At 53.5% G+C, this 10,811-nt stretch overlaps 1 protein-coding gene across 4 annotated transcripts; it reads left to right on the top strand.

Annotated features, from left to right (window-relative positions):
* Nucleotides 1–5,452: 5,452 nt before the first annotated feature.
* SNRNP35 (small nuclear ribonucleoprotein U11/U12 subunit 35) lies at nucleotides 5,453–9,868 on the top strand. 4 transcript variants are annotated; one of them, XM_040987109.1, is made up of 2 exons: nucleotides 5,453–5,621; nucleotides 8,612–9,868. In XM_040987109.1, the coding sequence occupies exon 2, from the start codon at nucleotides 8,615–8,617 to the stop codon at nucleotides 9,347–9,349; it is 735 nt and encodes a 244-aa protein (XP_040843043.1). In that variant the 5' UTR covers nucleotides 5,453–5,621; nucleotides 8,612–8,614; the 3' UTR covers nucleotides 9,350–9,868. The 4 variants fall into 4 exon arrangements, with proteins under 4 accessions (XP_040843043.1, XP_040843045.1, XP_040843044.1 ...); XM_040987111.1 differs by lacking the exon at nucleotides 5,453–5,621 and adding an exon at nucleotides 5,659–5,704; XM_040987110.1 differs by lacking the exon at nucleotides 5,453–5,621 and adding an exon at nucleotides 5,718–5,835.
* Nucleotides 9,869–10,811: the final 943 nt, after the last annotated feature.

Genomic DNA, 10,811 nt, shown 5'->3' on the forward strand with positions numbered 1-10,811 from the left:
AATAAATCTGAAAAAAAAAAGTGGGTAGAGCCGGGTGCGATAGCCTAATGACTAGAGTCCTTGTCCTGTACATGCCAGGATCCCATATGTAATCCTGGCAGCTCCACTGTTCCATCCAGCTCCCTGCTTGTGGCCTGGGAAAGCAGTCAAGGACGGCCCAAAGCCTCAAGACCCTGCACCCGTGTGGGAGATCTGGAAGAAGTTCCTGGCTCCTGGCTTCAGGTCGGTGCAGCACCAGTCGTTGCAGTCACTTGGGGAGCGAATCATTGGATGGAAGATCTTCCTGTCTCTCCTCTCTGTATATATCTGACTTTGTAATGAAAAATAAATAAATCTTAAAAAATAAAAAAGAACGAATGCCCATATGGGATCCTGGTGGGTGTGTGCGTGTGAAGACTTTAGCTGCTAGTCTACTCTGCCAGGCAGAATTTTTTTTAATTTTTGAAGATGTTTATGCAGTTGATCAGAGCGGGAAGCATTGAAGATCAAGGGAAAGTGGGTGAGACCATCGTTTACACATTTTCTTCTTCTTCTTCCTGTATTTGGGCGTGGAGGAGATAAAAGAGAGGGGGAACCATACCCAGCCTTCCAGCCAGCTGCCTCAGTGCCCGGGGATGGGAAACGGCCACCCCGTTTCATCCCACAGTCGCTGTGGAGCACGCTCCAAGGGTTTTGTTCATGTGGTTTAGATAGTTCTGAGATGCTGTTGATATCACTGCTCCAAGGATGAGGAAATCCTTCCAAGATCAACTGATTGACATAGTCCACCTCAGAGTCTCCATTTGTCCAGAAATTTGCTGTCAAGCTTCGCTGGGGTAGTTGACTCATTTGTTCTGCCCTCCTTCCTCTGCAAAGTAATGGGTGCCGTGTCCCAGCCCAGCCCTGCCCACCACAATCACATCTTAAACAAAAAGAAAGAAATACAAATGGCCAACAAACATAGCAAGAAATAATATCAATCATCCTTAGGGAAACACAAATCAACATTGACACAGACACCACATCTCACCCATCAAAACACAGGAAATGGGAGGGAGAGCTTTGCCAAGCTGACACCAGATCCTGGGAACCCAACCAGCATCTACCAGGTGGATGGCATGACCGAGCAGCTGGCATGAGGCGCAAAGCTAGGCTGTGACCCCAAGGTCTGCACCCCAATCCACACCTCAGGCCGTCTGCCAGAAACACACTCCCAAAGGCATCCTGCAGTATTCTTATTTCCACCAGCGTTTGGGGTCCCCGCATCTGAGCCCCATCCCCGTAAGATGCCCACAATGATTCACTCCATGAAGACAGAGAGCACTTGGGGAGTGAGGATGGCAGCTAGTGTTCCATGGGTACACAGGTCCAGTGGGACGGTAAGAACATTCTGGAGACAGGTTGCACAGCATATCTTGTTACAGAACTACACTCTTTCATGCACAGATTTACTTCATCCATTTGAAAAGCAGAGTTACGAAGGGAGAGATGGAGATCTGCCGCCCAGAGGCTGGTCGGAAGGCACCTGGGCCATCCTTCACTGCTTTCCCAGGAGCTGGATCAGAAGAGGAGTGGCTGGGACTGGAACCAGCACCCACAAGAGATGTCAGGGTTGCAGACGGCAGCTCTGCTGGCTGTGCCACAGGGCCAGGTCTTTGTTGTGCATATTTTAGCAAACAAACAAAGAAACAAACAAAAAAAGCTTTTAAGTGCTTGAGGACCCTATCTGGAGTGACAAAAATGTATTGACGCCATTGTAGTAGAGTCCCAAGTGTAGACATAGGTAGAAAAAAACCCTATGGAGCCTCATGTTCACCACTGGTGGGTTTCCTTCAGGGAGATCTCAATAAGGTTCTGGGGCGGCAGCGCAAAGAAAGAAGCACCCGATAGGGATGGTAAGGTGGATGCACCTGACCATGTCCACCCTTGAAAAAGAAGCTGGCCACAAAAGGCCACATGCTATGTGACTCACTGTGCAAGAAGCATCCAGGACAGGCCAACCTGCAGTGCCAGAGGGAAGGTTCACCTCCATCCTTGCTTCTAGCTGGGCCTTGGGGAGCTGAGAAGGGTTGTTCATGTGCATGGACTCCTTGATAATGGAGACGTGCTAAAATTAGGCTGTGGTGATGCTGGCACAGCTGCATGTGGACCCCAAAAACCCCCAATCCATGCACTTTAGACAGGCTGACACTCTTGGCATGTGAATGATGCCTCGTGATGTTGCGCAGAAGTCGCGTCCCTGCAGCATGGCCAAAGAGGGGACCACATGATGCCCTTGCAATCTTCCTTTTTGCCATCTCAGCCACCACTACTGCATTTTTCACCTACTGTGGCCTTGTCTGAAGTTTGTACTGCTCTGGAATTTCCCCACAAATTCTCCCTGGAAGGTGCCCTGTCTTCCTCATATGATGTTTGTTGATACCCAGGAAGGCCCAGGACCCAACACAATTGGCTCAACTAGCTAATCCTCCCCTTGCAAAGCACTGAGATCCCCAATAGATTCTGGTTGGTGCTCTGGCTGCTCCACTTCCTGTCCAGCTCCCTGCTTGTGGCCTGGGAAAGCAGTGAAAGATGACCCAAGTCTTTGTGTCACTGCATCCATGTGGGAGATGCAGAAAACGCTCCTGGCTTCAGATTGACTGAGCTCCGGCAGCTATAGCCATTTGGGGAGTGAACCAGTTGGTGGAAAATCTTCCCTTTTCTGTTTCTCCTCTCTGTAAATCTGCCTTTCTAATAAAAAGAAATAAATCTAAAAAAAAAAAAAAAAGATGATTAAGTGCCTTTCCAGTGAGTAGCTGTTTTCCATCTGAAAACCAGAGTCTTTGGTTCATATATTAATGAGGAATTTGTTGAACATCTAATATGTTCTGAATTTGGAGCACAGACAGGCCATGGGGAGATAAGTGCTAGAGACTGAGCATAATCCTGTTCCCTAACCCCTCCCAGTTCGTTTCCTCCCTGTGCCAATAAGCATCACTACAGAATGTCAGCAAAGCTGACTCTTGGATCCTGCACAGAATGCTTTTATTAAAGATTTACTTATTTGTGGGTCTGGCGGCCTAGCAGCTAAAGTCCTCGCCTTGAACGCGCCGGGATCCCATATGGGTGCCGGTTCTAATCCTGGCAGCTCCACTGCCCATCAGCAGCTCCTGGCTGCTCCCTGCTTGTGGCCTGGGAAAGCAGTCGAAAAAATAACCTGAAATGCACGCTTGCCTCAAGAGTTAGGACAAGCTGGGGTCATGTGAGTTAGACTCCCCTGCCCTGCCTTTGGCTATAAACCAAGAACGACTGGCAACTGCTAAAGAGTGGACAAAGTAAATTTGAAAATGAAAGTGAGTGGGTTCGCTTTTTTATAAAATGGAACTGCCAATCATTGGGGTCTGTTGTCTGTAAGTACGCAAACGTGTACTGACCAGAAGCTAGAGGGGCAGGGGAGTCCCCTCTGGTCCACGAAGCATGCAAGTGCGAGAGTCCTATAACTCCTGTGGCCTCCTTCATGTCCTTGAGCCGTTCAGTGAGCACGGCTGTCATCTGCTCTCTGCTGTACTTCCGGGTCTCTTGCACTTTAATGGTACAGGGAAACAGCAAGCATTTTAGACACGCCAGGCTGGGGCAACAGCCATCAACCCTGGGTTAATGATTTCACCCCTGGCAGTTCAACAGTCATAGAGCAGGATCCGCTTGTGGCAAGGGTGGTTGTCTGAGGCATCTGTTTTGAACCTGTGCTTAACATAGGAACTTTTTTCCCCAAACTTTCCTAATTTTTTCAGGGTGGGAATGGGGTGGAAGAAACCTTAAAGGTGATCATAGTGAGGGGAGTTTGGTGCCCTCCCTTCCAAATCCACCAGGGCTCTCTCCAGCACTGAGAAGCTGGGCCACCCTGCCTTACAGGTGGCACGCAATGCCTGCCCTGCCCTTCTCGTCCTCTGAGACTTCCGTAGCAGTGATCTGACCTTGCTGCCCTCCATTGGTTGGTCAAATGTTGCCTTGTGAACGATTAACTACGCAGAGCCAGCGGTGGTAAGCGCTGCCTTCAGACAGCCCTCCCAACACCTCCAGGAGGTGTGGGTGTGTGGTTCAGCTGTGTAAGCACCCCTTGGGCCTGTGTGTATCCCCCAACAGAGATCCTGGGTTCCAACCCAGCCCTTGCTCACGTGGGAGCTAGCAGGTGAAGGTCAAGTATTTGTGTCCCCTGCTACCCAAGGGGCAATGTAGACAGAGTTCCAGGCTCTTGGCTTCCATGTAGGCTAGCCCAGGCTAGTGTGGGCATTCGGAGGGTGAGACAGTGGAGAGAACGTTCTGTCTCTAATGAAATGTAAGTAAATAGCGCCATGCCTTCTTTGCCTGTGATTTACAGAAGAGAGGGACTACACTGGGCCTAGCAGCTAGGCTGGCTTCAACCTCTGCTCCAGCTTCCTGTCACTGTAGATCTGGAGGGCAGCAGCTCACATCACCGGGAGCAAGACGGCCTCTCAGGCTCCTGGCCTTGGCCCTGGCCAGACGCTGCAGGCCAACGGGCACTCACCCACACAAAGGCTCCCTTTTCTCTCTTATCTGTCAGCAGCCACCTTGGGTGCGGAGACACCTGTCCAATGGGGACTCACAGGTGTCACCTCACCCTCACCCTGCCCCCTCAGCTAACCTAAGAAATTCAGGAGGTTCTTCCCGTCATGGAGAATGGCATTAAATGAAATTTATGCTGGTGAAAACATTTCTGAAATCCAATAAAAACTATTAGGGGTCATCAGAAAGTTTTTTTTTTTTTGTGGAAAAAAATAAGTGTATTTATGAGAAAAAGAACGTGCAGAGCTGTGCAAGATCTTCAGCACCCAAACGTGTTACTCCTCATTTCCCGCCAGTTACCTGCCTAAAATGAGATAACATGATCCTGGCAGTTAGACTGCTCAGAAATCCCACCCGGGCAAGGGACTAAGTACAGGGAGTTGGAAAATCCTTCAGGAAACCTTCCCCCACCGCTTGAAAAAATGGAATCGTATCCCTGGATCGCAGGGCAACAGAATCCAGCCCTAACCTAGCCGATCTGCGGGCAAGGCGGGAACGGAATGGGATCTGCCCGTTCTCCAAGCGATCCCGGAGTCACACGCACCCTCCTCTCGCGGCTTCCCGACTCTGGCTGCTTCAAGTACCTTTGAGGATTTAAACAGATTTCCAGAGGCTGAAATGGGGCCGGGGAAGCCGCCAGCAGCGTAGTCGGAGTCTCCAAGCCCCCTGTGCTTCTCGTGAGGAAAGTGAACTTCCTACACGGGGAGATTAGGACAACTGGGAACACAAACCCTATTCCCGCACGCCGCCACTAGAACATAAACCGACTCTCAGCGGCTCAGCGGCTCGCGCGCGACCAGCGGCTGATTCGCGATCTTCCCATTGCCCAACGAAACAGTTATTCTTGAGTAAAAATTAGAAGTTCTCATAAAAAGTTCATTTTTATTCGGAAAAACTACCTCCTCGACGCTCAGCCCGCAACGAAATTTTCCGAATTTAAAAACAAAAGAAGACCAGCCTTGGTGGCGAATCTGCTGCTTCCAATGTAAAAGTGCGGTCGAGGGCGGCTCGTGGAATCTTCCAGCGCGTGGAGCTCGGCGCTTGACTCTGTGGGGGAAGGGAACCGCAGCTTCGCCGAGGTGAGTGAGAGCCGCGCCGAGGGGACCCACGCCGGCGAGAAGGGAGGGCTCCGGCGGGGCGCTGCCGCTGCGGCCGGGACGCGGTGAGGGCTGCCTCGGGGCCGCCATGTTGGGGCCTGGCAAAGGGGAGCTCCCGGTGGGGTTGCGTTGCGAGCAGCGGAAGTGAGAGCTGCGTCGGGAGGATGGCCCCTTCCTCCCGGCGCCCACCTAGAAGGTGAGGGGCCGGCGGTCAGCGCGGATGCTGGAATAAGGCTGCCGGGGCCTTCTCCCGAGACTTCCGCCCTGCTTCCGTGGCTGCACTGCGCATGCCCGCAACGCTGGTTTGGGGGTTCGCCTGCTGTGTCGCCTTGTCTTCAACCCTGGTGAGCAGCGCCAGAAGGGATCGCAGAGACGTTTAAGAACCCGAAAGTTGGATTTGTACTGTACTCGTTTATAAGTTGTATGCTTCATGCTGTCCAACCTTGCCCCAGAAACCCAGTGAGGTGACACTTCGGTTTTGTAGGTAAGAGTTTTTCTCGAGGTAGAAGGACCCCGTGCCTGACCCCCAGTGACACCCACGCGGGCTGCAGCCGCTTGGCTCCTGTGTACCTTGGGGTCGGCCTTGGGGGTCCCATGTGGCAATCACAGTGGTGCCCACACCCTGGCATTGTGGGGAGGAGGAGACGGGGCTCAGTAGTGGGATGGAAGTCCAGGACCAAGTCCTGTACCGCACGTGGTCACGATGGCCACCAAAGCAGAGCTGAGCGGGCCTCTCAGCGGGTGACCTTGCACCGCCTGGGCCAGGCAGTGGACAGTGTGCGGCAGGCCTGGAAGGGCAGGGCACCAGGACCACGTTAGTGGTGAAGGCCAGAGTCCGGGGCCACGGCTTTGGATTATGTCCTGTGGAGGTTTGGCTGGAAGCAGAGAAGCCCACAGGGCCCCTCCTAAGCATTCCTCTCCCCGGAGAACCTGTCAGCTAAAGCGAAACAAGCTAAGGGAGATACCTAAGGGCCAGTCCCTGGAACGTGTTAGCAGTGACTTAATTCCCTTAGCTCTGTTTTAACATTGATTTACGAGGCCAGCACTGTAGCTCAACAGGCTAATCCTCCACCTCCAAGTGCTGCAATCTCATATGGACACTGGTTTGTGTCCCAGCTGCTCCACTTCCTTTCCAGCTCCCTGCTTATGGCCTGGGAGAGCAGCAGAGGGTGGCCCAGGACACTGGGACCCTGCACCCACATGGAGACACAGAATTAGTTCCTGGCCTCAGATGGGCTCAGCTCTGGCTGTTGCTGCCATTTGGGGTCTGAAGATGGATAGAAGATATCTCTCTCTTTTTCTATATAACTGTTCCTTTGTGTGGGTTTCTTATTTTTTAGATTTATTCATTTTTATCAGAAAGGCAGATATACAGAGAGAAGGAGATAGAGAAAGATCCTCTATATGCAGCTCGCTCCCCAGGGGCCACAACAGCTAGAGTTGATCCGATCCAAGGCCAGGAGCCAGGAGCTTCTTCCAGGTCTCCCACACAGGTGCAGGGTCCCACGGCTTCGGGCCGTCTTTGACTGCTTTCCCAGGCCATAAGCAGGGAGCTGGATAGGAAGTGGGGCTGCCGAGATTAGAACCAGTACTCTTGTGGGATCCTGGCATGTGCAAGGTAAGAACTTCCAGCCACCAGGCTACCACCTTACAACTCCCTGTCTGGGCCTGGCGAGGTGGCCTAGTGGCTCTGGCTTTAGATGGGCTCAGCACCAGCCATTGCAGTTACTTGGGGAGTGAATAATTGGAAGATCTTCACTGTCTCTCCTCTCTGTACATCTGACTTTGTAATGAAAATAATATAAATCTTTGGGAAAAAAAAAAGCACTCCCTTTCTAATAAAAAAAAATTACTTATTTGAGAGAGCAAAACAGATCAAAGGAGAGAAAGTACTCCCACCTGCTGGTTGATTCCTCAAATGTCCATTGCCACTGGATTCAGACCAAGGTGATGCCAGGAGCCTGAGTTCCAATCCAGGCCTCCCTCCTAGGAGACAACCATTGGAGCCCTCACCCTGTCTCCAGGGGCCCCGTCAACAGCAGAGCTGGGCGTCCCCAGGGGCTTCCCGGCTGGTCCCAGCGCTCACCCCTCGAGCTCTGGGCTTGACTTTACAGTGGATTTGAAAGGCTGAGTGGTGGGCAGCTCTCCACGGGTAGTATGTTTGAAATGCTCAGTGCTCAGAACGTTTTGAAGTATCATTTTTCCAGGCAGGTATTTGGCTTAGTTTAGTTAAGAGATCCGTGTTCCCTGTCAGTTCAGTGCTGGGCTCTAGCTCCCACACCGGCTTCCTGCCCGGTACGGCTGAAGACTCACCTGAGCGGGGCACCTGGGTGCGTTGCCATTCCTGGTTTTTTAGGGGGCATTGCAGGCATTTTGGGAGTGAACCAGCAGAGTGGGCAGAATGCTCTGCGTCTCTCTGCCTCTCCAAAGAGAAAAGAAAGGAGAGAAAGCTGTTTGCCACAGCAGTTCCTGGGCTGGTTTTCCTAGGGTTATTTCAGTGTCGAAGCGGTCAAACCAGGTTTAGCCTCATGGAAGTGCCTTGGTACGTGTCCTCATGGGGCCAAGCCACACACGGCTTCTGGTGCAAACCGCTGGCCGCTCCCTCCCTCAGGGGAATGTTGGGGTGGCTCAGGACATCTCTGGAGCTGCCCCCTGACTTGCACGTACCCCTTCAGCCACCATGAGGTTTTCCCTCCTTCCCTGCCTCTGAAAAGGGGTGATGTCAAGCAGGTGCTGGCCAGAGCTGTAGGGATGGTGCTGTACAGGTCTGTTCTGAGTGCTGCGCACATGCTTGCTGCTGTCAGGCTGTGCGGAGGGTTCCGTGGGTGCTGCGCGCATGCTTGCTGCTGTCAGGCTGTGCCAGAGGGTTCCGTGGGTGCTGCGCGCATGCTTGCTGCTGTCAGGCCTTGGGGACCGTTCCTTGCGTGGCCCATGCTGAGTGCTACGCTCATATTTCCTGTTGTCATTCCTAGAACATGAATGACTGGGTGCCCATTGCCAAGGAGTACGACCCGCTCAAGGCTGGCAGCATCGATGGCACCGATGAGGACCCACACGATCGTGCCATCTGGAGGGCCATGTTGGCACGCTATGTCCCCAACAAAGGTGTCACGGGAGACCCCCTCCTCACCCTCTTTGTGGCAAGACTCAATCTGCAGACCAAAGAGGACAAGCTGAGGGAGGTCTTCTCCCGCTATGGGGACATCCGGAGGCTGCGACTGGTGAGGGACCTGGTGACCGGCTTCTCTAAGGGTTACGCCTTCATTGAGTACAAGGAGGAGCGCGCGCTGCTGCGAGCCTACCGCGACGCCGACGGCCTCGTCATCGACCAGCATGAGATTTTCGTGGACTACGAACTAGAGAGGACCCTCAAAGGGTGGATCCCCCGGCGCCTCGGTGGTGGTCTAGGGGGCAAGAAGGAGTCGGGGCAGCTGAGGTTTGGGGGGCGCGACCGGCCTTTCCGGAAACCTATCAACTTGCCAGTCGTTAAGAACGATCTGCACAGAGAGGGGAAAAGGGAACGGAGGGAGCGGTCCCGAGACCGGCACTGGGATTCGAGACCCAGGGACCGAGACCATGACAGGGGCCGGGAGAGGAGGTGGCAGGAGAGAGAGCCGGCCAGGGCATGGCCCGACAGTGACTGGGAACGGGAGAGGGATTTCAGGGAGGACAGGCCTAAGGGGAAGGACAGGAGGGAGAGAAGCAAGTAGAGCTGGGTGCCAGGCCGGGTGGCAGGCGCTGCAAAGCTGGCGTGTGTATGTAGCAGCAGAACGGGCCCGGCACGTGGGGTTTGGGTCCTGGGCTTTGGCCAGCGCTGTGGGCTTGCCGTCTTCATCACACAGTTCCAAGGACACGTTAACCGACAGAGCAGAGTGGAGGGAGAAAACGGCATTCCCGTTGGATTTGGAGGTTGAGAGCTTGTTTTCCCCGTGTTTGACATGATTGTGACCCGTAGTCCTTTGCACCCTAACCTGACCAGGATACATCGTGTCCTTTCCCAGGTCACATCCACAGCCCAAGAATTTGCTGAACTAAATCAAACCGGGATAGAAAGTGGATCTCAGAGTATCCAGGGACTTAGTGCCGGGAGCCAGTTGGAATGTCTGGGTCAGCACCAGCTCTGGTGGAAACGCTGACTGCTTCCTGATCCCATCTGGCAGTTACAGCTCAGAGCCATGTGGCAGCCTCCCAGACATGTGAAAACCTAAAGCTCAACCAAACAGGTGAAACGACAGTGGGGACCCAGGAGAGAGGCAGTCAGTGAGTGCCCATGGCCGCTCTCTGCTCTCCGGGCAGGCGCAATGCCCAGCGTCTGCCCAGAAAGGGCCCGGAGCTCTGTGGTTGACAAATGTCATCTTTGAGAGTTCAGGTTCTTGGGACTGAACGTGTCTCACGCAGAATAAATGGCTGAAGAGCAACACTCAGGTGTTATCGACATGGCTTTGTACAGTGTGAATCTCAGGTAGACACAGCCCACTGGGAGATGCCCTTGGACGTGCTCTAGCCAGTTCCAGGGCAGAATCTGACTATGGCCCATGTCTCAGAAGACACTTGTGTCCCACACGAAGGCGACGGCGGCCAGACAAGGCCGATTCTGAGCTGAACAGGAAGCATGTATGTGGGGTGCTGTGAGGAGAAAACACGGCCCCGCTGTGCTGTTTGTGGCATGCCTGTCCGCCCGGAGCACCAGAACGCAGATGGATGAAGAATGCACATCCAGACCCTGCCCCCAGCCTCGTGGTGCCCTATAGGCCTGGCTGGGTTAAAAAATAGGTGCGCATGCCTGACCCATGGTGGGTTCTTTGGCAGAAGCCAGCCACATGGCAAGGCGACTGCAGGACACTCTGATACCAAGACTATCTGAAAGGCCAGACAGCAGGTTGAGGAGTCCTGGGCTGCGTTTATGTAAAAATACAAAGCTGTGCACCCTTGCCCGGCGCGCTTCTAAAGGCTCCTAGGGAGTGTGTGTCACGGAAAGCTCTGAAGGAATACATACATCTCTGTAGCCAAGTCAACTCATCTGATTCCTCTGAACTTTCCACAGTCCCTGGCCACGTGGTGCAAGCTTGCAGTGGGTGCTGTCTGCAGGGGCACCACAGCTGGCCCAGGCAGGGCACAGCTCCTCACCACAGCTGGGCTAACCTATGGTAGAGCACGGCTCCTCACCATGCC

The sequence above is a fragment of the Ochotona curzoniae genome, unplaced genomic scaffold, assembly GCF_017591425.1.
Source record: "Ochotona curzoniae isolate NIBS_2020 unplaced genomic scaffold, NIBS_Ocur_1.0 contig_46, whole genome shotgun sequence".
Taxonomy (NCBI): Eukaryota; Metazoa; Chordata; class Mammalia; order Lagomorpha; family Ochotonidae; genus Ochotona; species Ochotona curzoniae.

Coding starts and splice junctions, on each gene's coding strand:
- SNRNP35 (XM_040987109.1), top strand. CDS start 8,615: ATGAATGACTGGGTGCCCATTGCCAAGGAGTACGACCCGCTCAAGGCT.